Source organism: Protopterus annectens, chromosome 1.part1 (assembly GCF_019279795.1).
Source record: "Protopterus annectens isolate FY-2018-M chromosome 1.part1, PAN1.0, whole genome shotgun sequence".
NCBI lineage: Eukaryota > Metazoa > Chordata > Ceratodontiformes > Protopteridae > Protopterus > Protopterus annectens.
The window spans coordinates 1875210944-1875238388 of NC_056726.1; the positions used below are offsets into that span (position 1 = coordinate 1875210944).

Consider the following 27445-nt stretch of genomic DNA (forward strand, 5'->3'; position numbering starts at 1 on the left):
CAAGTTGATAGCAATCTCTCCTTTGAAATCCACATTGCCAAAGTGGTTAGAAAGACCTTCTACATAGCCCACCTCATCACGAAGGGTTTCACATCTAGATCGATAGGTAATCGTGCCCTTTTATTCATCCCTCATCAGGCCCATCATAGAATACAATGCCCCTTTTGGGATGTACCTTACCCGACACCTGCAGCAATTAGAAAGACCCCAAAAGTATCTCACCAAGAGGATCAAGGGTCTCAAACAGATGCCATATGCTGCTCGGTTAAAAAAACTCCAGCTCTACTCAGTTGCATACCGCCTACTTCGAGGCGATCTATGCCTGACATACAAAGCTATGTGAAATCCAGAATTAATGGACATGCTCCACCTCAGTAAATCTAAATCCCTTAGAGCCACACGCTCAAGGGACTTGAACCTCAGCACAGAAATAAATAGAACTTGCTGGAGGGACAGGTTCATAACCCAGAGGCTCCCTTCGCTCTGGAATAGAATTCCAGTTCATGTGAGGCAGAGCACCTTACTGAATCTCTTCAAGAAGAATCTCGATAGGTGGATGGGGGATCGTAGGTTTGTCCCAGGGATTACTCCCGTGTCACTATTAGACAGAGGCACAGTAAACTAAACCATAAAAGGGCACAGTATACTCAAATCAAGGGGTGGTGTAAGCCATACAGAATCAGGCTAGGCTTATAATTGCCCCAGGGCAGATAGCCTAGTATAAACCTTTGAACCTATGAACCTCAGTACTTCTTTCCTTTGGAAAGTGTTTCCCTTTTAGAGTAGGGTAAAAGTATGTGTGTGTGTGTGTGTGTGTGTGTGTGTATATATATATATATATATATATATATATATATATATATATTTGCAGCAAACAAGATCTGAGGTAATTCCAGCAGTACATTGTGGGATAAGGGGCTTGGTCTCGAGCTACTGGCAAACCTTGAGCTTTGCTATCAGCAGTGTCGGAGCCGAGGATCGGCTCCGAACCCATCAGTGAGAATAAAGGCGAGATAAACAACTCACATGGAATGTTATGGTAAGTACATAATTTCTTTTTCAAGCTCCAACTTTGGTGCAAAACATGATTTCCAGTAATCTGAAGGAAAAAATAATCAAAAGTGCTGTGAGCTGATTAAAATAAAAGAAACACTGGAGGGTGTAGGTCAACTGAAATAAAAGGCTGGAAAAATTGGAAGAAGCTTTAAATAGATATTCAGATGAGCTGATAAAACAGGCTGCCTGAATATGAGAGAGTGCTCAAGAAGAGATGTTTCAAAAAATGGAAGCATTAAAGGACAGAGCATGCATGGAAAAGATGAGATTTTCTGCTGTACCAGAGAAATTGGAAGGAACTGACTTTATCAATATCAAGAAAGCCCAAAAAGCAACTGAAATGGTATTTGACAGCAGTTGTTAATTGAAAGGGGCACATTATGTGTATATTCCAAACCTGGCCATGAAAAAGCAGCCAAGACCTCTAATAGTAAAGATGCAATCCTACCAGCAGAAAGAGCTGATTCTAACAAAACTATAATAGAATGACAAAGTATAAAGTTGGAGACAGTATTGTGTGGAAAAAGATTACTCTCTTTACAACAGGCAGAATAGTAGTAAATTTACTCAAACAGTCTGGGAACATCGAGAAGCAGGTGTGAGATTCAAGCAGCTGTATCTAGCTATCTTCAGAATTTTTTTTTTAACTGAGAGGTCAAAGTCATTTTATGATCCAGAACATGCCAAGGAGGAAATACAAAAGTTTGTCCAACAAAAATGTATTTATCAAACAGAAGGGGATTCTGATTCTTATTCTTTTGATAATAAAATGGTGAGCTTGGCATAATGGTTAAGGTTTTACTTCATAGGTACAAGATGCAAGGTTTGATTCTGGCCTGGGGTTATTGGCTAGTCTTAAAATGGCCCTTTAGAGCAGTTAGCCTAGTATTCAACTATGAACCTATAAACCTAAGCTCATAGAGAGACTACCAGCAAAATCTTTTTGAGAGAGAAAAAAACACAGGAATTGACTAGAAGAACCAGGAGTAAGTTGGAAAAGATCAAGAGACTGGAGTGGAGATGGAGATGAACATAAAACAAGCCAGCAACTTGGAAACTAATCAATAAATGTGGGATTACAAAGCATCAGTCACGTTTGGGAAATATGGCAGAACAAAAAAACCTAGAAATATTGGACTTTTCCCCCCACCTATCTGTTAAGCAAGCAGGAATTTAAGGAATGAGTAGTTGAACTTAATCGGGAGTTATTAGGGAAGGAAGAAATTTCTTCAGAAAATATAGCTAGTATTTGGGATAAAATGAAAGTTGAGTTTAAAAAATAGGTTGAGTTTAAAGTTGTAAGGAACTCCCAACGCATATGCTCTACTTTATATAATTAATGTTTGGAAGAACATTAAGGAAAGAGTAAGAGGAAGGAGGTAACTGTAAGTAAAACAATTTTTGTTCTTAACGTTTTTATAAAATATGACATATAGTGCATGTTATGTAGAAATGCCTTTTCAAGTATGTGTAAAGGGATATTAAAATAAACACATACCCCTTTCCCCCCTCCTCCTATTTCTTGTTTTAAGAAATGTAGGCACTGCAATGTAAAAATAGAAGGAAGCCTGTACAAAAGAGTATGATATAACTAAAATAATGTTTTTTTCTTATTTTTGCATAGGGGAATGACTGATTTAAGACCTCTGTCTTGATGTAGCAACAAGTTTTAAGTGGAAGCAAGTAAATAAAAGAGCATTGAATGTAATGAAAAGTTGTCCTTTTGAAAATACAGTGTAACATGATAAGCTTGTAGCTGAAGGCAGCTGTGTATCTAGTTCTTATGTTTCTCTGGAGACAAGCTGATAAGGGTAGTAAGAATGGATTACTTTTTTCTTTCAACGGCTAAAAGATAATGCTTTGTAAAAGAATTCATGTTGCTCTCTACATCTGGAAAATAATAATGATTTATTTATTTGATATTTGTTAACCGGGTTAGTCTGACTGGGCAAGAAGCCCTTTTTCAGCAGAGGTGTGAGGAGAAAAGCTGCAGACATATAAGACATATGTAGATACATATCAAATTAATAAGGATAAAAAGAAACTTGTATGGTATACATAAGACAAGACAAAAACAGACAGCACTTAGTACAAGAAGAAGCACAGGCTGTACCATGGATCTTAGCATGGGTAGCCTTCACCACTGGTCACTTCAAGTCTATAAGTGTAGCTGTCAGTCTGGAATGATTGTCCGTATTATGAGGGTTAAACTTCATTATTTGAAGATGTACAAATATTTGTGTTTGTATTAAGTAAATAGAGTATAGAGGTGTGATTTTTTGAGGGTTTTCATTAAAATAGAAATTCTTGTAAGATGTGACATGGATTCAAATGGATATGACCAGAAACAACTGTATAGGTATTAAAAATACTGGAAATGTTATGAAAATCTTTATATAATGTGATTATGTTGTCCAGGCAGGTATGACCCTAGCCATGACCAGCATCCTACCATCGTCCAGAATGATACCGCAGTACAAGCAGAAACTGATTGACTTTAACAATTGGCTAAGTTTCTGGTGTCATTCTAAGGGGATCCAGTATCTGTCTACTTGGGATGACGTGATTGACAGACCTCAATGCTTTTCCAGAGATGGCCTGCATCTGCCACCTTTGGGTTTCCGGATACTGGTAAGGCTTTCCACCCCTGTAGTGCCCTTTTTAGGCGATATTCCAAAGACCAAATTACCACCATAACAGCTATAAATAATTGCAATCTTGAGGGCCATGCTACTCAGTGCTAGAAGTCTAAATCTCAAGATGGAATTGCTTGAAGCACTCCTCAAAATGGAGAACATCAACATTTGTACTGTAACAGAGACCTGGTTTAAAGCAGCAGAAAGCACCCCTACACTACCAGGCTATAACTCATTCTGCACCTTTTGGCCCCAGAACATAGACCAAAGCTCCAAAGGCGTTGTCTCAATATTCATAAAGGATATGCACACCTTCAGACTAGTAGCCCAGCATAACGCATCTGAGATGCTTCAGGTACAACTAACATTGGGTAGGATGTGAATCAGGTTGTAGCCTGCTATAGGTTCCCAACCATGTCCTAAAACTCTCACTCCACGTTCCTAACTACCTTGGAAACTATTAGGGTCCAACCCAGCACTCTTATACTAGGTGACTTCAACTGCCCTTCCATTAGCAGGAAAACTACTCGTGCACCAATACACTGGCCCAGCACTTTCGGACCAGCTCATTCTTACCCCTACTAGAGGAAGCAACATCCTTGACCTGGTTATTGCTAACATGGGCAACCATTGCTCTACACCAGTAGTGAATTCTTCCTTGGTTAAAACTAATCACCATGGAAATCCACATCTCACCTTCCCCCACAAAGGTAACCACCATGAAAAACTTCTCCAAAGCTGACTTTGGGCTCCTAAAAACAGAGGTGGCTAAATTCATGGCACCCATGTCAATGGAAAACAGATGCATGACTGCTGAATCATACAGAAATGCATGGAACTAGCTGTATGCAACAGAACCAAGATGCACTCCTCCAAAAAAAGGAAGCCAGTCTGGTGGTCCCCTGCCATTAATAAACTCTACAACAGAAGGAAGAAACTGTTGCAGAAAAAGTCCCAAGACTGGAAAAACTCCCTTATTAGCCTCAACAAAAAGTTGAGATCCCTCATCAAAACCTCTAAAGCCACCTATGAAGGCAGAATTGCGGCAAACACTAAAAACAACCACAAAGTCTTCTATAGTTATATCAGAAATCTCCACGGCAATACCCAGGTTTGCTCTGAGTTACTGCACAATTGTACCACCTATACTGAGCCAACAGATATTGCCAACATACTGGCTGACTGATTCAGTGCCAGCTTTACCCCTCTTTTCCCCCCACTAAAGGACCAATCACAGTACTGGAGGAATACCAGGCACCCAGCATTACTGCAGCATAGGTTAAAGCTGCATTGTCCAAGGCAAAGAATACAGCATCTGATATTGTTAATCATCGTTCATTCCTTACGTATGAGTATCTGTTCCTACCTCGGAACCGAGCCGACCATCTTCCAAGCTCGTGTCAGCTACAAACTCTCAAACTAAACTCTTACCCACAATTCCCCTCTCCCTGTTACCCCAGATTTCATTTGCTGCATCGCCATTCGGTCGTGTCAAGCTACTTCTCTTGAGCTAAGCATAGATATTTGTTGTCAGACTAGTCTAATATAACCTTTTCTGTCAGAAAAGTTTCTAATTTGTTCTCTTACCTTATCGCATTTAGCGACTATATTTCCTTGAGTTTCCTTTCCTTTACTCTGCACTTTTTACCGCAAGGTATTTTCTCCCTTACCATCGTTGATAAACCCTTACTTTCTTCATTACCTTTGGGTATTATTTTGTACCATTACTGGTACCCTTTCTTCTTTCTCCTTTTCTATCATGGCAGATAAAAAAGGTAGTCCTGGATTTAAAAGGTGTTCAGATTGTGGACACAAAATTACCTACATGAGATGCACACTCTGTGTGTCTATTGCTTGGGTGTGTCTCACTTATCTGTTGACCCGCCCTGTGGTATTTTAAGAACTTTTCCAACAGAACTTTGATTGAGAGGAAAAATAAATTGTTACTGAAGGGACTTCTTAAATCTCCCTTTTCAGAGGCTATTTCTGGGTCGGTGGCTTCAACCCCTCCTAAAGCCCATAAGAAAAAAATCGGATGATCCTACAAAGGCCAAGTCTCTACATTCGTCCCCAGCTGGGGACTCCTGCCAATCAAGACCTAAGAAGGCTAAGATTTCTGCTTTGGAGCTCACTCTATCGGCCCCAGCGCTTTCGGTGCCTAGACCTTTGGCGCCATCAGTGATTTTGGCTCCGTCTACTGTAGCCTTTACTGTATCAGTACCGAGGGGCTCCTCGGTTCAGACTACTACTGCTACATTGGCACCGACTTTTCAGTCAGCGCAGATCTTAACCACATCGGCTCCGACATCTTACGCGGAACCGACTCCTCAGTTATTGACACCAATTTTGTCAGTTCCAGCTTCGGTACCGGCAACCACTTCGGCACCAATCTTTTTGTCAGTGCAGTCCATGACCTCGGCACCTATGATTTCCTTTGTGCAGACACCCATAGTCCAGTTTCTCTCGGCACTGTTCTCCATGCAGACTGGTGAGGTGGGCACCAAGCTTGTCTCTTCTATGGACAGACCTGTTTCTCCCTCAGCTGTGTCTGTGAGGTCCACTAGAAGCCTATCTGAACACGACGTGTTGCGTCTTGTGGATCAAGTGCTTCTGGCCAGAGGTATACCACCCCCCCAGGACCTATCCTTCCTTGGGAGGTGATCACCCATTGCCAAAGACCCCTTCTTATTCTCCTCCTTCATTGCCTTTGAAGCCCCTTGATATAACACAGTCTGCCCCCTCTATGGTTCCCTTTATGGACCTCACTAAGGAACCGCAGTTGCCTTCATGGCAGGAGAGTTTTGCTACAACCCAGGATGATAGTTGTAACACGCGTAATTTGATGTTTCACAGCCATCTGGGGACTCCTGGTCAGCAGGCTGAACCACTTAGGGGAAGGATGACCCCTGTCCTGGACACTCACCCCTCTTCCAGTGGACCAGCCTTCCCAACTGATGGAGAAGGCTCTGGCGTCTGCTGGCGATACTGTGCTATCTCCTCGCCCTCCTCTGGACTGCTATGTTCACAAATCATACCTAGCAGACACCGGGCGCAAGGGCCTCAAGACGTATTCCCACAGGAAACCCGCTTTCCGTTGTCTTTCCCAGCTTCCCCCTCGTAGGAAGTTCACCAGAAAATTTCTTGCAAGAGGAAGCACATGGACTCCATAGAGAGTCCCTCACTGAAGACACAGACTTTGATGATGGGGAAGGATCCCCTCGGTCACCCTCTGAGGTATCCTTTGGTGATATCCTCGAAATTCTTAAACGTAGAGGTGACTGGCAGCCCTCTAATCCGACCTCTGAGGAGTCCATGTTCCTGCAGCCTTTTCGTGCCCGGCCCCCTACCTCCTGGGTTACTCCACCTGCTGATGAACTGGTCTGGCTCATCGTGCAGCATGCGTGGAAGGCTCCTGACACTGTCAAGGCTATTCCCTGGAGGCCAGATAAGATTTTCTCCCCTCTTCATGTGGATGCTCTGGTGGTGGCGGCCACAACCAAAAAGGATCTGGCGGAAGAAGAAAGCCAGACTGTCCATCCTCCCAACAAAGAGTCCTGGGCCCTGGACAGGCTAGGGAAGTGCACCTTTGCATCAGCGACCTTTGCTATCAGGTCCCTTAAATTATATGGCACACTTTACCAGGCTTCAAAGGGATCTAATTTCCAAGTTCTCTGAAACCTTGGCTGGTGCTGTGTCTGATGAAGTCCGTGACAAAGTGGCCTCTCAGCTGGCTACCATTGAGTCAATATCTAACTCCTCCATGCGACCGATATCTCACGCATCAGAAGGAGCAGCAAGAGCGGCGGGTTCAGCTGTGGTCTTGAGACGACAAGCCTGGATGCGCTTGTGCAATTTCGCGGAACCCTTTAAGGCTTCCTTTCTTAATGCTCCCATTGAAGCCTCTTAGTTGTTTGGATCCAAAGTTAAAAGCACACTGGCTAGATGTGAATAAGACGGTAAGACCCTTTCTGCCATAGGTGTCCATTATTCTTTCCCTCAACATGCTTTCCCCGAAACCAAAAGAGTGGGAAGATGTGGCTCAAGAAGTCTCAGGGTCCTTTCCGTGACACACAGGCCGAGTTCTCCCCTGGAGGCAGAGGGGGAAACTCGCAGGGAAGATGCCCCTTTTGGGGCAGAGGGGGTCTGCGTAACCAGGGTTCCAGGGACTCTCTTCCTGGCCAATCCTACCAGCACTCCTGAAGAGCTGCCCAACTCCTTTTCTCTGGAGGTGGTTGGAGGTCATTTCTCCTTGTACCCTTCTGCCTGACTAACCATCACCACTGATTCTTGGGTACAAAAGATTATAACCAGAGGTTATCATATCCCCTTCGATCTTTGTCCTGTTCCTTCAAAAAACCTACCCGATGTTCCACCCAGTGAAAGGGAAGAAGCAGCACTAGAGATAGCAAAGCTGCTAAGAAAAGGAGTCATCCAAATAGTCCCTCAAGACGAAAGTGCTTACATTAAAATTGGATTATATCTGCTTCCCTGCCTTGGTGTATCTTTTGTGTTTTAAAGCCATTATTAACCCCCCAAGTCATGTAGACATCCTACAGAAAGGTCTCACTGAGACCAGTGACTGGTGTCTAAACCATGGCCTTAACTTTAATGCCAAAAAATGCATCATCCCCTTTGGGAAAACTCAGTTCCCACTAATTACCACATCGATGGGTGCCCACTGAACACTGAAGGCGTTATAAAAGATCTGGGGACACAGGTTGACAGCAACCTCTCCTCTTACCACCACAGTGCCACTGTGGTCAGAAAGTCCTTCTATGTGACACACATTACCAAGGGTTTTGCATCCAGGAAGAAAGAGGTCATCTCTCTCTACTCTTCCCTCATTAGGCCAGTCATCGAATATAATGCCCCATTTGGCATGTACCTCACTAGACACATGCAACAGCTGGAAAGGCTACAAGAGTACCTCACGAAGAGGGTCCTAGGCCTTAAACACATGTCCTTACACAAACAGACTAAAAAAAAACTCCTGCTGTTCTCTCTCTCATATTGTCTACTAAGAGGAGATCTCTGCTTGACTTACAAAACCATGTCTGACCCAGTTCTTTTAGAAATGCTACAGCTAAAGAAATCCAAATCCTTCCCCACCACACGGTCCAGAGATCTCAACCTTACTACCACAATCAACAGAACATGCTGGAGGGACAGGTTCATAACCCAGAGACTGCCCATGCTCTGGAATAGACTTCCCATACATGTCCAGCAGAGCACCTCACTGGCCCTCTTCAAGAGAAATCTTGATTAGTGGATGGGAAATAGAAAGTTCACCCCGGGGATCACTGCAGTGGCTGTACTGGATAGAGGCACTGGGAACTAATGTCGGGTGGCATGATCCCAGGGGACTTCTGTGAGCTAGACTTGTAAAGGCTCCAGGCCATTAGCCTAGTACACGCCTATGAAATGTGGAAATCAAGAAAAAGTACAAATGGAAATGTTTATGGAAAAATTAAATATGCCAAGGTTAGAAGTAGATGAGGTTCAATTACTAACTGTTAGCATAGGAGGAGATTAGATAAAAACAGTGATGTATAACCAGTGTGCAGGAAGTTCTCAAGGAGTAGATGGTATTCCTGTGGAAATTTGGAAGCTAGGAGGGAGAAGAGTGAGAAAGGTCTGCAAAGTTTTCTTTAACAGCATTTTAAAGTGAAGAGAACTACCAACATCCTGAAAAAAGCAGTGGTGGCTGTAATGCCTAAAGATTGTAAGGACTCATCAGATCTAGCTTCATATAGGCCCATTTCAATTCTGTACCATGATTATAAAGTGTTTGTTTATAGAATGGCAAAGGTGATGCCAAAGTTGATAGACATGGATCAGTGTGGTTTTGTGGAGGGGATGCAGACACTTGACAACATTAAAAAAAATAATGATCCAGAGGGAATCATAATGTAAAGAAATGCCAATGTTTTTGGTGGGTCTTAAAGCAAAACAACCATTTGACAGAGGAAGCTAGGATTTTGAGTGTGGCAACAGAAGCATTTGCATTCCTTGACAAAATTGTTGTTGTCTTTCCACTTTTCCCGGTTAGGGGTCGCCACAGTGGAAGGTTAATTAGGGGATGTATGAGGACTTGGAGGTGAAAAGTTTAGTGGTGACTTGCCTCTGATAAATTCTGCTTGAACAGAAAAAACAGGAGTGTCTTCTTTTCCCTTTATTTGCATTATATTTAGAGACACTGGCAGAGAAAATAAGGGACTTAGAAATTCAGGGCTATAATTGATATGTTAATCAAGAAAAGTTGGGCTTATTTGCAGATGATATGGCTTTTACCTCTGATAAATCCAGAAAAGGACATTTTAGTGTTGTGGAACATTCCAAGGCATTTTCATGTCTTTTCAGGATACAAAACTAATGACGCTAAAACAAAAGTAATAGCTGTAAAGTGTGTGTCCACCTTCAAATTATTTCTGTAATACCCATATTTAGGGTATTTATAGGGACATGATTAAATGAAGCACTTGGAAGTATTGGTTAAAAAGGATTTGATATGGCAGTTAAGGATATGTAGGAAGAGACGAAACAAAAGGTAACAAAAACTGAGAAACTGGAAGCTCTGTTTTATGGATAGGAAGATGCAAGCAGTGAAAATGTTTTTAGTTTTTTAGCTTTATACACAGGTCAGGCGTATTTTTATCAATCAGCAGAGAAGTTGTGGAAAGCAGTTAATAAAGAGATGAAGGATTTTATCTGGTAGGGGAAGGGTCAAGAAGGATATGTTGATCCTTCTAGTAGAACAAGGTGGTTTAGGATTACTTGATTTGAAGGGGGTATTTCAGAACTACACAGTTAAGGCTCCTATGCATAGCTGTAATTCAAAATGGAAAGGGATGACGGATAAAACGGGGGGATGCTCAAGAAATAAGTGACTGGGATTTTGGATGCAGATCCTTAAGAAGAATAACAATAATTATATGGAATATTGTATGCATAAATTAGCATTAAGTGTTCTAAGAACTAAGCCATGAATGGAGAAAGGAGGTTCTGCCGATAGGGATGACTACAGTTAAGGGTACAAAGAATAGGCAACAGTGGACTGGCATTTACTAGAGAAAACTGGCAAAGTAGCAAATGTATCGTGAGCAAGTAATTAGAGAGGGGAAAGGTAATAGGATGGGAAGAGGTCACAAATCATTTAGACTGCAGGCTGGAGGTTGCCTTCCATATCATGGATTGAAATGATATACAGGTAAAGAGAAATGAATATGGATATCTTAAGCAAAGATCAGTGCTGGTAGAATTTTAGTAGAATGCATAACAGGAACTGCTGTTAAGAAAGGGGTGATTGGTAGGGCATATAAAATATTGCATGGTAATTATAGAAATCAATCAGAGAAGGTTAATAAGGATTGGGAAAGGAGACTGGATCAGTAATAAGCTCCCAAATATGCAACGAGGTGTAGAAGACGTAGGATCTTTGCTTGGGAAGAGTTTGCATAGGTATTTTTATACCCCAGGCAGACACCAAAGAATTTTTTCTCAGGTAGATAATGTTGGAGGTCTGATAAAGAAGAGCTAGGTAATTGGGGCATATTTTTTGGGAGTATAATGAATTGACATATTTTAAAAATTATCTGCAGACTACACTGTCAGAAATACTGGGTGAGCATATTGGTGTAACTACGGAAATTAATTTTTTTGAGCTGTGATACAGAATTGGAATTGCCTAGCTATAGTAAGACCTTGCTGAGTTTAATTTTAGTGGCTGCCAAAAAGTAATTGCTAGAAAATGGAAATCAAAGTCTAAACCAACCATATTAGAAGTAGTGAGTATAGTAGCAGTGGTAAAGGAACTGGAAATGAGATCTTTAGAAAATGGTAAGACCCAGTTTAAATAGAAAAAAATGAGAATTGTTGGAACAATATGTTCAGAATAATGTTTTGGAGGAGGAATGTAGTTTAAGGAAAGGCAGAAGTTGAATTTTCTTCTTAGTACTGTGTGTAAACTTTGAACTCTATGTTTTAAGTCACTGTACATGTTAGCATGTTTTTTTTCCTCTATTTATTTTATCATTTGTTAACTTTAAATGTATTTTTTACTCTATCATTTGATTACTTTTGTTACATGTGCTGCCTGAAGTTTTTCTCCTTGGGCCTCCACTGAAAAGGGGCTGCTGCCCAGTCGGATTAACCCAGTTAACAAGTGTTAAATAAATAAATTAAATTAATGTTTGAATGACAATTACTGTACAGAAGATTTTATGCAATTCATAGTGTTTGCAACTGAAAATATATTAATATGGTTTGTCTTCATTGATATAAGTATATGATTGCCTAAAGTGATAATTCATTAAGGATGTTTCTTGTTTAAAAGAACATGGACTATTAATAGTGAGTAGCTTTGTATCTTTCTAGGAGCATCATGTTTGTGATTAGTTAAGGAATGTGATTCTTAGAAAAGCTCATTTTCTACTGTTAAATGATTTCCCATCAAACTTAGTTTATTTAACCATGTATAAACCGTTGTATATGTATACATGTTATGTATACATAAATAAAATAAAAAATAAAAATACTCAATGTTTCTTGATGAAAAAAAGTATTTTGGATTTAGATGTTTCCGGTTGTAGTTTAGTGACTGCCATACATAGAGCTGGTTTGGTTTATGAGACTTTATTTAAAAGTTAAGTTATAGTTAAGTTGTATTTGCAATCTCTGTTGGGCATTTTTTTCCTGTCATGAAACTGTAGCTTGTTTGCTGGTTCATTGAGTAAGTTTTGTGATCTGAGAGCAGCAAACTACAGTTGGTAACAAAATTATTTTTTGGTGTTGACAATTTTGGAGGGAGAGACTGAACATGTGCTGATGTTCATCGTGTTACACTGCTGCAGTCATTACACTTTGGTTATCCTGCCGTCAGGCGGTTCCCCAGTCGGCCTGAGTTCCAAAGTCTTGGTCCGGCGTCAGATGCTGTCGCCTCCTCCCTGACATCAGTGCTACAGGGGTATATAAGATGCAGCCGACGCCATTTTCTTCAGTCTTTCTTGACGTGCGGTGCCCGAAGCAGAAGCAGTTCGCAAGTGCCGGTCGGCCGTCTCCTGAGATTTTCATTCCGAATCCAGAACCAAAGTCTTCTACAAAGCTAAGTACCCCATTGGGGAAACTTTTTCTTGCCTCAGACCGATGTTAGTAAAGGTTAATAACTGTATTTCTTGTGGGAAGCAAATACCTCATAAGGATTTCCATTCCTATTGTATCCCATGCCTAGGCCCTGACCACGACGTCACTGGTTGTCGGTTTTGTTCTAGGTTTAACAAGCGCACTATTAAACGTCTGTTTGATTTTGCCCGACATTATTTTGGTAGAAAATTCAATTATACCATGCTGTCGGAACTTATGACGACCGGAATACACAAAAAGCGCAAAGACAAGGATAGGCATCCGAGGCCCAAAACTGACGACGAAAGTCGCTGGTTCTCCGGTTTTCAGCGAGGTGCCTTTGCAGCCCCTGACGACCGCTTCTGTAGAACCACAAACCGCCTCTGACTCCCACGTGGAGATGGCTGGGCCTTCGGATGCACAAGTTCTTCAGCCTACTGAAACTAACCTTTCAGAGGGAGCCGCAGTAGCTGAGCAACCCACAGCTACAGAGGGTGTCTTCAGACCTACTCTGTTAAGCATTAAACCCTCAGCTAAGTCTAAGCCTCCTTTAAAGTCAAAGAAACAAATACAGCATTCTCCAGGACAGGCATCCATGCCTAAGAAGCAAATGCTCAAAATGGCCGAAGACCTAATCACTCTGATCAAGGGGTCCCATCCCCCTCCTGGTAAAAGGCCTAGACAGGATGCAGACTATGACTCATCCGACCAGGTGTCCATCTCTTCTGATTCATCCTCAGACCTAGAATACTCTTTACCCCCTTATGAGGATTCTGATGCTGAGGAATCAATTCCATCAGCCTCACCGCCTGAGGGACTACTCCTTTGGGGAAACCCTACATACCATGAGGGAGCATTTCCACTGGGAAGGCCAGAATTATTCAGAATCCAAGAAAAGGCTCCGAGACTTCCTTTTATTACCTCAACACAGACCCCTTGCTATTCCGCCAGTGTTGGATATTGTGGATGATGTGTATACTGAATCCAGCTTAAATCCTGATTCTTTACCTCCAGCCCCTGTTAAACCTGACAGATATTGCCGAGTCCCTGACTCACATAAATTTCTGTATAAAAGCCCTGTAGCTGACCCTGAAACTATTTCTCAGGGACCCAAATAAGTTAAGGCCTCATCAGCCAAGAATCCAGTTCCCTCTGACAGAGATTCCAGAGCATTAGACAGATGGGGAAAGAAAGTATATAGGTCTGCAACTTTAGCAATGAGAGCCTTAAATTGCCAGTTTCACATGCTAAAATATCAACAATTTCTACTGTCTCAGTTAAAACAAAAAATGCTTCCAGAAACAGATCCTCCTAATTTTAAAGAAATGCAGGATTTATTGCATGCAGCTGAACAAGTGGGAAAGCATACTTTACAATGCGGTTTTGATTCTCTAGAGACCTCCTGCAGAGCAGCAGTTACAGGCTCTGTCATTAGAAGACATGCTTAGTTAAAAGAACATACTTTACCAGATCATGTTAAAGCAAAATTATTGGATTCACCTTTGCAGCAGGATGTGTTATTTAGAGTTAAGGGAGAAGATGTATTAAAGAAAATAGAGGATAAGGCAAAATCTATGCAAACGGTGAAGGATTTCTTACAGGTTCAGCCTCCTAGATTTAGCAGAAACTGGCCAACTAAGAATTGGTCCTTTCCAATTACAGACAGACCTCAAAGGGGAAGATACAGACGTCCAAGAGGTAGAGGTCAAACACAAGGTCCTTACAGGCCTCGACAATGGGTTGCATCAGGCCAGAAGAAAGGGGAAGACAGGCCCCAACCATATAAAAAGCAGCTCCAATGACTTCCCACTACAGCTGCCAAACAAATCCTTCTTGGCAGCACCCTTGGGACGAAAACTGGCACTCTTCTACCACAATTGGCAAATGATCACGAAAGACAAATGGGTTCTCAACATTGTATTTCAAGGTTACAGGTTCCACTTTCACACTCTGCCAAAGTTAAAAGGAATGCCAAATCTGCCACCAAATCAATGGGCAGAGGCTCAAAAACAAATTACAGCACTCCTGGATATGAGAGCTATTCAAAAGGTACCATCACAGGAGCAAGGGCAGGGATTTTACTCAAGACTTTCTGGTACCCAGAAAGGACAAAGCCTGGGGGCCCATTCTAGATCTTTCATCTCTAAACACTTACCTGGATGTTCTGAAATTCAAAATGTTGACATTACAGCAGCTTCTTCCCATGCTGGGCAAGAAAGCTTGGCTCGTGACTTTGGACCTCAAAGAGGCATACCTGCATGTCCCTATCAGACAAAACTGCAGAAGATACCTCAGATTCATAGCTGGTTCAGTGCACTACCAATTCTCTGCACTGCCCTTTGGCTTATCTGCTGCGCCCAGGGTCTTCACAAAGTGCCTGGCACCAGTAATTGCATTTTGCAGACAAAGAGGAATTCAAATTTATCCGTATCTGGACGACTGCCTGAATCAAGCAGAGAGCAAGGACATTCTTCTAAAGCATCTGGCATTTGTAAAAAAGTTATTAAGTTGCCTGGGGTACACAGTAAACGAAAATAAATCAAAACTAGTGCCCTCACAAGAGATTATATTCCTGGGTGCCAGCTTGAACACAACGGCCCAGATGGCTTATCTCATGCCAGACAAGCAAGGACAACTGACTCAATACTTTCAATTGATGGCAACAAAGACCCAACTCCCTGCAAGAAAAATTCTGCAGGCCTTGGGTTACATGGCATCCTGCATACTACTTATTCCATATGCCAGACTGCATATGAGGAAACTACAATGGTACCTAAAGAATGTATGGTCTCAACACTGTCAAAGTTTGGAAACTGTTATACCACTAATCCCTTGCCTTCAACAGGAATTACAATGGTGGGCTCAAGCTTGTCACCTCAACAAGGGACAGCCTTTTACACAACCCACAACCAGGCAAACACTGACAACAGATGCATCGGATTACGCCTGGGGAGCACACATGGCAGGCAAATGTATTCAGGGCACGTGGCCCGCAGAACAAAGGCATCTTCACATCAATCAAAAAGAGATGCTAGCTGTACAAAATGCGCTTATAGCTTTCAAGGACCTGCTGCATCCAGGACAACTACTACTAAAGACAGACAACACCACAGTTATGTGGTACATAAACAAGCAAGGGGGCACTCACTCCTACCCCCTATGCAGACAAGCTATGACCTTGTGGAACACAGCTATAAACCTTCAAGTTCATCTGCAAGCACAATTCCTGCCAGGAGAAAAAACACACTAGCTGACGACTTAAGCAGAAACATCATGGATCCCCATGAATGGGAGTTGAATCCATAAATATTCAGAATGATAACACAGAAATGGTGAAGCCTGGACATAGATCTGTTTGCATCCACGATAAACTGCCAGCTACAAATATTCTGCACAAGGAGTTACCACCCACAAGCATGGAAAGTGGATGCCCTCTCATTCAGCAGGGAGAACCTACAAGTATACACTTTCCCACTACTACCTCTCCTGCCAAAGGTGCTCATAAAAGCCAGGCAGGAAGAGCCAAAGATGATCCTGATTGCACCAGACTGGCAACGCCAGCACTGGTACCCAATCTTAAGGAGCTTAGCACAAGAACCACCCTGGATTTTGCCTCAAATCCCACATCTGCTGACTCAGCACAACAAACAAATACTACACAGCCAGCTAAAGACCTTAAACCTAGCTGCATGGAAGATTCCTTAGTCAAGCAAGCAATGCATCTCTCTAAAGCTGTTATGGATGTCATTCTGGAGGCCAGAAGGCCTAGTACCAGGAAAGCCTATTCAGATAAATGGAAGAGATTCTGTGCCTGGAACCAAGCTCACAGCCTTGACCCTCTTGTCCCAAACATTCCTCAGATACTACAATACTTAACTGAGATGCTGGACAAAGGACTCTCCTCCTCATCCATTAAGATCCACGCCTCTGCCATCTCTGCCCATTACAACACGGATCTACCAATTTTCTCTAATCCTCTGTTAAAACAGTACCTCAGAGGGGCTAAAAACATAAGACCGCCCCGCAGAGCACCTACTCCAACTTGGGACCTCAACTTTGTTTTGGAGAAGCTAACTTTACCTCCTTTTGAGCCAGCCAACACAGCAGAATTAAAATATATCTCTTGGAAAACTGCTCTGCTCCTGGCAATAACATCAGCATGAAGAGTTTCAGAATTACAGGCACTAATGGCAATGGAAGATTTCCTCATTTTCCACCAGGACAGGGTGTCTTTAAGAACTAACCCTACTTTTATGCCAAAGGTGGTATCCAGTGTGGCTCTAAACCAAGCTGTTCACCTGCCAACTTTGTATCTTAAGCCACAGAATAAAGGGGGGAGACTACTGCACTCTTTTGACATTCACAGGCAGTTACGCTTCTTCTTGGACAAAACCAAAGCTTTCAAAAAATCTGAGCAATTATTGGTGGCATATGCTGCAGGAGTACAGGGAAAAGCCATTTCAAAACAGACGATTTCAAAATGGATAGGACATTGTATACGTTTCTGCTACACATAACATGGAAAACCTATACCTAGCAGCATTAGATCTCACTCCACCAGGGCAACAGCCACTTCAACTGCCTACCTCAAGGGAGTACCTACCAAGGATATTTTGGAAGCAGCAACTTGGAGTTCTGTACATACCTTCACCAAGCATTACCATCTGCCTCTATACTCTAAATCCAGAGCTGGCTTCACCACTACAGTGCTGCAGGGCCTTATAGCCAACCCTAATGCCTTATAGAACCAGCCACCCTTCCTCAGCTTTGGGATTCTACCCAAGTGTAATGACTGTAGCAGTGTAACACGATGAACATAGTACAGTTTTGTACCTACCATAAATGTAGATGTTCGAGTGTATACACTGCTGCAGTCCAGGTTACCCTCCCTCCTTCCCCTCTTACTGGCTGGTACGTACCTATGTCTTCTACCCTTACTACCTATGGGGAGTATTTGCTGGTAGCTCTAAGTTGTTTTTTGCTTTTCTTATGTATGTTTTATTAGCAATTAGAATTCCTACCTATTTAGAGGCACCTGACATCTGGGGCAAGAAAAACTGAAGAAAATGGCATCGGCTGCATCTTATATACCCCTGTCGCACTGAGGCCGACTGGGGAACCGCCTGATGGCAGGATAACCCAAGTGTAATGACTGCAGCAGTGTATACACTTGAACACCTATATTTATGGTAGGTACAAAACTGTACTTTTTCTTTTGGTGAATGTAAAATTGTTACAGGTGATGTGTAGTGACCCATGCTGCACTTAGCAGCACATGAAGGCCTGTAAAGCTAAGCACACCTCTTCCTGTCATTGTATATCTTTGCCTAAAATGAGGGTGGGAGATGGAGGTCTCCGTCACGAGTGCCTACACAGTGGTGTGCAAATTGCCTACCCTCTCTATTCTGTGCCTGTCTTGGATGTATTGGCCCTATCTCATCCTAACTCATAGTGTAGAATGTACCAGAATGAAGAATTACCATTGGAATTCAGATATTTCACTGAGTGTTCCTTTTAAAGTGCAGTTTCTGAATGAGCAGATTCCCAATTCAAGTAAATAAAAATAAACTAAAAAAATAAATAGATTATATGTTTTATGTATTGCTGGGATGGTAGAGCAAAACTGAAACATTCTGAATCATCATATTTTTTAACATTCCTTTGTATTTTGCTGTCTTGAATGTTGCATGGGGGTTATAAAGGTAAATTAAAAGTTGTACTGAAATGCGATTTCTTGTTTAAAATTTATTAGAGTACTATACAAAAAGTTATTAGTGTTATACCAACAGATTATCAGATCACAAGCAAGCTGTAACTAACTAACCTGTGACAAAGCTATACTGCACACATGTGAAAAGGTGGATATCTCTTTGAAATGGAAATAAAGTAATAATGATCGTTGATAAATTATTTGGTTGGAAAGCAAAAACAGGCTGTTTATATCTTCATATTCATCATCTTCCACACTGCAGATAAGCTGCTCTGTAAATAGAGGTAGGGCATTGGTTGCTGTAGTATCAAAGGCTTTACTCCAGCACCGGTTGGGTCTAAATATAAAAATATAAATTTATCAGAGCCAACAGACAGTGATATACTAGGCAGATATGAATGAATTTCTTAAGCCAATGCTGATATTTGCTTGCCAGAAAGAGGTCGCCATATTAAGCAGTTCATATTTATCCAATCATATATTTTCACTGTAGGACTTGGACAAAACCCAAGATGAGATTATGAAACATCATGCCAGTATTAGCGAACTCAAGAAGAACTTTATGGAATCTGTTCCAGAGCCAAGGCCCAACGAGTGGGACAAACGTCTTTCCACTCAATCACCTTTCCGAACACTTAATGTCAATGGTCAGATCCACACAGGCATTGAAGGAGTAAGTTTTCTACTACAAAATGCTAGCAAATGATGATATAATTTGTCATATTGCATAATAATGAAGTCTTGAAACAATTTTTAGACAAAACTTTCAGTATGATTTGCAAATATTAAGAGCATTTTGTATGCAATTTCTCTCTACCACCACCTAATACAATTGTGTAATTTTAAGTATGTTCTGAGCAGGAAACATTGTTGCTTGTTCAGGAACACTGGAAATGAATGATTGCGCTTTAAGTTGTAAAGCACATAATTGGCATTTGTCTGTGTGAAGCTGTGCCCACTGTACTGACATTTAAAGGAATCGTACCTATATTGAAATTGTTCATTAACAGTCAGCAGTACTGCTTAAGTCATACAAAGTGTCCCATGGAGTGAGGATACTGTATTGCAACTCTGGTAGCAGTTTTAAGTTTCTTTGTATTTTCTGAAAGCTTCCAGACATTAAGAATAATAATTAGCATTGAAGGTATTTATTAGAATAATTGATTTTTCTTCATTGCAACGTTCATCTACAGTACTTGACTAACTACAGCTTCTACAGTAATGTAGTTTCCACTTTTTTCAAAAGTGTAAAGATACAGTGTTAATGTATAATACAGGGGGTGATCCCCAGTAACTTTTTATTATAGAATTTTAATATTTTTATCTTGTTGAAAGAAGTGTTGATAAGACATTGTTGAATAATTCTATTTTGATGAATGCAAGGTTAAATAGATAGCTATCACTGTATAAAGTATATTGTGCATGCATTTCTAATGGTGTAAATCTAGTAGCAGTCGATAGCATAAAAAAACATAAAGCAAGTTACAGATATAACTACTGCCTTCATAAGCTTCACTAACTCAATAAACCATCTCATAAACGAAGGACACCATGTTGCCTCTATCTTCCTAGACATGTCTAAAGCATTTGACACTGTAACGCACCAAAAACTCCCGAATGAGCTCTCATTTCTAAACCTATTTCAAATAGCCTTCTGGTTTCACAATTACCTGTCAGACCAACATGAAGAGGCAAAATAAATTCTCTTCCAACTTACCCAAGTAATTGCCAGGACCAACCTTCTCTCTGCCTTACTGTATTCATCTTCTATCTTCACAAACTTATGTCTTGCTATCATAAAATTGTCAAATTCGCCACAAACCTACCACATAGTTCCCACCACTGTACTGCCCTTCGCCAACTAAAATGGCTAGAATTACCCAACCTCTTACATCTCAGTCAAATTACAGCTGTCCATACCATCGTAAACCAACCTGATAAATGTCCATCACTCCAAAATATTGTTCAGCCGTACTCAAAAAAAATAGAACTTTAAGATCTACTGACAAATATCTACCAAAAGTAATTAAATAACAGTTTTGGAAATTCTGTTTGCTCCAGTACTATCTCCAAAGCTTGGAACTCCATCCCCCAACACATCTTAATGCCACCAACCCCCTTAAGCAACTCATCAGAGCACACAACTGACAAATGGCTTTGTTCTTGTAGTACCTCTGCCTGACAAAAGCAGCTGCTCCTTTTTTTTCCCCTTGCCCTTTACTGTATCTATTTCATGTACTTATTAACCAGATCTTCTCTTTCTTTCTATTGTCTCCCTTCTCACCCCTTCCAGTAACTAACTGTCACCTCCTCTTCTCCTCTTGCATCTCGACCCCCCCAACAAGTCTCCTTACAACTAAAGCTATTTGCCAACTTTCCACACTGTATGGTGTAGTTGCTGTGTTAATCTAGGCTAGTGTCATCTATGATGTACCTTTTTATCATGGTTCAGAGCTCATTTGTAATTAATTGAAATGTGAGCTTTGTATACTTTATATGATGTACATTTGTAAGCTTTTAATTTGTATTGTATTGCTAATTTACTTGGATTTGGAGATTTTCTCCCTGGCCTCCACTGAAAATGGGTGATAAGCCCAGTCGGACCTCCCCGGTAATCAAATGTTAAATAAATAAATAACTGTTGAAGAATACCACTTCAGAATATCTCCTGATGATGAGCTTATAGAATGAAAAACAAATATGCAAAATAGCAAATTGCCATGTGACAAGTTTGTAATACTGTTGTCAGAGATTGTTTTTCGTAATCCTTACTGATGTAGTAACGTAACAGTGATATGAATCCTCAAGTGTAGTAGTAGTGTTTTCTTTTGCTTGTGCTTGGGGAGCTGTTTTCTTTATAAGAATTCTTCACATGTTAATAGCAAGTTTATGAAAAGCCATCACACCGATGGACCACTTTGTTTTCCCCTCTTTGTACAATCTTTTACAACTTTTTAAAGAATGCTCACAAAAGTCTCTTTATTTATTTATACTCCCACAACTAAGTTTTTGATCCAGTTTTCATCCTCCCACACTTACATGTATTTTACAAGACCTGGACAGTTCCCATATTATCTATTAATATGAATGTTACATTTTTATGCTCCCTTGATTAATTATGTGCATGCATGATAATTTTTAGATTGTGGTCTTAAACACAACTTTTCTGTAGTTTAATGGAGTCGTATTAAATTTAGCAATCACTGTCTCACAAAGCAAATTTATTTGTAAGCCAAATTTTTTCCCTGGATCTATGTCATCTGAGGTTTCATGTATTGTTAAAATATGAAATTAACTTTTGCCATCATTTGCATGCACCTGTTATGATAGTAAACATATGGGTTTTAAGTTATTTTTACTAGGTTGGAAGAAAACAATCCTTTAAAATCTTTGAGGTTTTAGGTTCATTGTTTATCTGTGCATTTTGGGCTGTTGTGTTTTTTTTTTTACAACTCCCTGGTGAATATTTGTTTTCTTGCTTTTTGTTATGTTCATAATTATCAGGGCTGACATTAGTGGAATGCAAATTGGCAATTGCTTAGGGATGCAGTCATCTTGCATGTCCCCGGTTACTAGAAAAATAATTATTAGTGGACACAAATCTCGTTTTCTAATGAAGCATGAAGACAGCCAGAAAAGATGTAATACTAAATTAACTAGCAATTAATTGAAAAAAAGAACATTTTAATTAACTATAAAATATTTTATAACATAGAGCTAAAACTATGGCTGCTTCTGCGGGTTGCTAGGGTTGGCAGGCTACTATGTGTTCTATGAGAAACAAAGCTAAAGTACATTAGAGGCCATTATTTTTTATCACAATTGGACATTTGAGTTGCACATAGTCAACAAAGTGGCTATAATTACTGGGTATGGGGGCCATCTGTGGATGAAAAAGACTGATATTGCTGCTGTTTGAAGTTGAATAGTTATTACTTTAACTTTGTTGACTAGTGTGGATTTGTGTGAAGAAAGATGGCATAATTTACTGTGGCCATTTTTAATAATAATCAAAAATCTGATATGTACACAGCCAAAGTCTTTATAATTGGTAATTAAAGAAACTGTCTATGGATAAATGTGTTTTAAACCTTCTGTTGTTTGACCACAGTCAGTGAACTGCTTTGACACAAGTAGTGTCAGACAGTGTATTATATTTACTTAAATTAGAGTAGAATAATCACTGCTGTGACTTATGCACTTAAAGTGTGCATGTTTCAGTATATCGAAGAACAGAAATGCATATATTATTTTGTCACCGCCTATCACAGTCAAACATCAATATTATGCAAAACAAGTGTCTGTCCTTTGTCTGGCAAGATGTGTGTAAAAGCAGTTGATCACTGACACACTGGCATAACCGTTATCATTGACTTCTCACACTGCTTGGTTGTGTGGTTGAGTTCTTGGATGTTGGCCTTTCTGTATGGAGTCTGGACATCATCCCTGTGTCTGTTTGGGTTTTATCTGGATGGTTTGGTTTCCACCAGCACCACAAAGACATGCATAGGTGAAGTAGCATTCCTTCTATTTGTCTGTATGTAAGCAAGCTGTTTGTGTTTACAATTTGTGCATGTGTGCACATCATCATTTTTGTATCTGTGGAAATGCACACACATATAAATGAGGCATATATTTATCTGTCTTGGGTAGCAGTTAGGAAATAATTATTCAGAAATAAGGCATAAAATGAATTGCATAATGTTTTGAACCTTGCCCCCCCCCCAAACCCCCAGGCCTGCAAGGGGATTTTGACTCAGGATTAGTAAGGTGGCACATCCTCTGCCCTGAGCACTATCTAGTCTGAGACCAGTCTTGAGAATTCTTGCTGAATAATGACATTTTGTAGCCACTACTGTATACATACACACAGATGGAAGATTATGTCAGAAATGTATAGCAGAGTTTTAAATCTTTTCAGTCATATGCTGCATTTAGTATATCTCACTTGTAAAAAAAATATATATATATATATCAAGCCCAGGATTCTTCCATTTAGTTTCTTTTTATACATTGATGAAAGGGAATAGGCAACTAGATTTCATCTTAAAAAAAGTTCCATTATTCATTACTTGTTTTTAATGATGATAATGGAATGGGGGGGGGGGTAGTATGACACTAGGTACCCTAACCTCTCTTCTGTAGTAAGAAAGAGATTTATTTCATAATGGAAAACCCTGACTACATATATTTGTCCATTTTCTTGTAGTATTTCCTTAGGATAGGTGTCCAGTAATGATATTGCCTTTTAATAACCTTTATATATTCCAGTCAGCAAATGTATTTGTACTGGGTTTTGTTTTCATGAAATTTGATGTCGATCCCCTTTCAGGTCCCTATATTGGTGGTAAGTATGGAATCAAAAGGAATTTTAGTAGATATACCTCAACAGTAAAATGTTATCACTGTTACCAAGGCTAAAGTATGGATAATTTTTGTGAATAAATTATAGAGGTCCTACTTTATCATCTTCCAAATGAATTCCAATATTTTCATATTGTGTGGATTGCTGTTTTCTGAAGTCAGTGATATTCCTGGAAAAATTACTAAGATGAGTGGATGGAAAATAGGAAATACACCCCGGGGATCACTTCTGTGGCTCAGCTTGACAGGGGCAAAGGACAATAACTTTCTTGGGTGGCGTAAGCCAGGGAACCTTGTTGGCTAGGCTTACTTAGGCCCTTGGGCCAATAGCCTAGTACCTACCTATGAACCTATAAAAGTGTGCCTTTGGAAAAAAACATTCTGCTAAAAAAACTATCCTATACATGCAATGTCTCTTGTTTGGGGAAGAACCGTGAGGTTGTCTCCAGTAGAGCACTCTGTTACTTTAATTAAGTAGGTGCTCCACCAGAGTGCTAATAATTTGAAGGTATTCTTGGCTGAGAATTCAGGCTTTACCAGATTGTCAGAGTACAGCTGGTGGGCACATGCATATAAGAATGTATATGTTTTTCCCCTCCTCTTTAAGAAATTGTTTAACAGACTAGAAATGAAGGAAAAAACATTTAAGTCTGACAAGCAGTTGTTTGTGTAATCTATCCCCAAATGCAGTAGGAGTGATCTTATTAAGCAGAGAACCATGCAGTACAGACTATTTCAAATAAACTGGAACAAAACAGGATAACGACCACCACGAAGGTAAAAAAGACTCCTTTATTCAGACAAAAGTTAGAGATGAGTGCTTTCGCGTACACCACTGTACACTTCTTCAGATCTAATGAATCCATAAGACCATGATCCTTATATACATAAAAATCCTCTAATTAATTAATCAATCAACTAATAATTAAAATCATTCAATCAATCTAGTTGAACTAGTTACCACAGTTAAAAGAGGCTAGATAAGCGAAGTTAAAATACTAGTAGCATAAATTGTATACACTTTTTAAAAAGACCATACTGAAACATGAAACAGTCAATAGTGTCCCCAAATGAATAATAATAAACAAATATAAGGTAGCATAATGTATGATCTACTATAACGTCAACCTAGTGTTGAAATATTAAATTATATATATCTTATATCATAAATATCTCATTACAATTGTATATGTTGTCAAACCATCCAATACATAGTTTTTAATGAAAATATAAATATATATATATATATATATATATATATATATAAATCCATGAAAACATATATGCTTGAATATTTATATATAAGTGCCTAAGCATGACATATCTTAATATATTCAGAAAAACTTATTAAAATATATATGTATTTAGATTTAAGGCAATTTTTAAAACCCAAATATATGCCTAGCATTAGCTTGATATAATCAAGCAAAATAGTCTCAATTCTTGCTGTAACAAACGTTTATTTTGTTACAAACATTTTTTAATATTTTGTCAAAATGATTACATAGCATTGATGCTAATATAAAATAAACCCAAATCTATGAAAAAATATATGTGTAGAACCATGAACATGTCTATTGGTCTATTTATAAAGTCTGAGTTTGTCAGTCATATATAAGTAAAACATGTCCCATTGATACAAAATAAATATAAGGATATAAAAATATATATGAATATGAAATATGATTATAAATGTAAACTCTAAGCTCTTAAATATGACAAGCTGTATATATATTTATTTAATACTACCTTCATACAAGTAAAACAAGTCTAATAAATTTATATTAATTCAACTCATCTGATAAAAAGTGATAAATAAATTACTTCAAACTACGTTCTTTTAACGAAGACCTGATACTGATGTATTGATTCAGCCCAGGTGAATAATGAGCTTTTAGACGTAATATCCAGCCAAGTTCAATTTTTTCTAATTCATTAAAAGTGTCTCCTTTCCTTTTACTAGGTGTGACAAGCTGTAATGTTCTAAACTTAAAAGCATGTCCTGGGTTACTGTTGACATGTTTAGATAAGGCATTCTTTTGATCATTTTTCCTTATATCATATAAATGGTTGTAAATTCTTTCTTTTAAACGCCTTGTTGTCATTCCTATGTAAAAAGCCTGACAATTTTGACAGTCTGCTAAATATATTAAGTTAGAACTATCACAGCTAGCAGTAAAGTTAGGTTTAAACTCAAAATCAATTGCTGGGTGTACAAAAACTTGCTCTGTTGCAACATATGAACACATGTTACATGTGTGACATGGGTATGTACCCAATTTGTTATGGGAACCTCTCATGATAGCTCTCTTTTCAGTCTTATTAGTCTTTTCTGTACATAATAATCTCTTAAGATTTTTACTATTAGTATATGTAAAAGCAGGTCTTTCTCCTACTAACTTCTTAATCTCTATATCTGTCAATAGGATGTGCCAATTCTTATTTATAATACTGGTAATAGATTTGTTATCACTGGTGAATCTAGTTCTAAAACTAACAACTTGTTTTCTGGGTTTGTAAGGACCTTGTTTATCGTTAGTCCTATTTCTAGTGTCATACAGTGTTTCTGATGGTATAAGGGATTCTTTTATAGAAGATATCATCTTTGAATCATAGCCCCTCTCTATGAACATCTGTTCTAATAAATGGCTTTGTGTTAATAGGGCATCAGTATCTTTACATAATTTACTAATTCTAATAACTTGACCCTTTGCAATGTTATAAAATACATGCCTAGGATGCATGCTATTGTAATGTAAAAGTGTGTTCTTCCAGCATGATTTCCTGTAAATTGATGTATGTAAAAAGCCATGCTCATCCTTTTTGATAGTATTATCAAGGAAATCTATCTTATTATAAGAATATTCTACTGTGAATCTGAAAAAAGATGTGGTAGATTCCAGATGTTCGATGAAAGCCATAAGTTCATCTATGGCGCCTTTCCAAAATATAAGAACATCATCTACAAAACGCTTGTATAATAATATCTTCTGAAAATCAACATTGTTGAAAAGATGTAAACATTCCCAATAATAGACGACTAAGTTTGCTTAGGTATTAGCACAGGGAGTGCCCATGGCAACTCCCCATTGTTGTAAAAATAAATTGTTGTCATACATAAAGACATTGTTGGACAATATTAAATCTAACAAAGCATTCAATAGAATCTGATCATTACCATTAAACTTATTACTGTCTTTAATAAGACATCTAATGGCATCTGTGCCATAGCTATTGGGAATAGTTGTGAAAAGATTATTAACATCTATACTTACTAGGAGACAATCTGTAGGAAGACCTTTATCAAAAGTATTTAGGTCTTCTAACAGTTGATAGGTGTCTAGGTGTCTTTTAGTATAGACGGAATGTCTATAACTAGAGGTCTTAGCTTCTTTTCAACATAAACAGAAATAGTTTCTGTAATCCATCCATTCCCAACAACAGTGGGACATAAAGGGGGTGGTAATGTGTTCTTATGTACCTTGGGTAAGCCCTTTATGTACGGAACCCTTGGTTGTTTCACCAGAAAATATGAATATAATTCATGATCTATTTGCCTGCA

The 27445-nt window shown here is 39.4% G+C and overlaps 1 protein-coding gene across 11 annotated transcripts in view; it reads left to right on the forward strand.

The window, feature by feature from the left end:
* The window catches only part of LOC122812836 (protein 4.1-like), a gene marked incomplete at its 3' end in the record, with an annotated part of 3376257 nt that overhangs the window by 2903007 nt on the left and 445805 nt on the right, over positions 1 to 27445 (forward strand). For all 11 annotated transcript variants that reach the window (XM_044084885.1, XM_044084929.1, XM_044084895.1 and 8 more), the window contains 1 exon segment: positions 19013 to 19192. In XM_044084885.1, the coding sequence (XP_043940820.1) occupies positions 19013 to 19192 (180 nt within the window).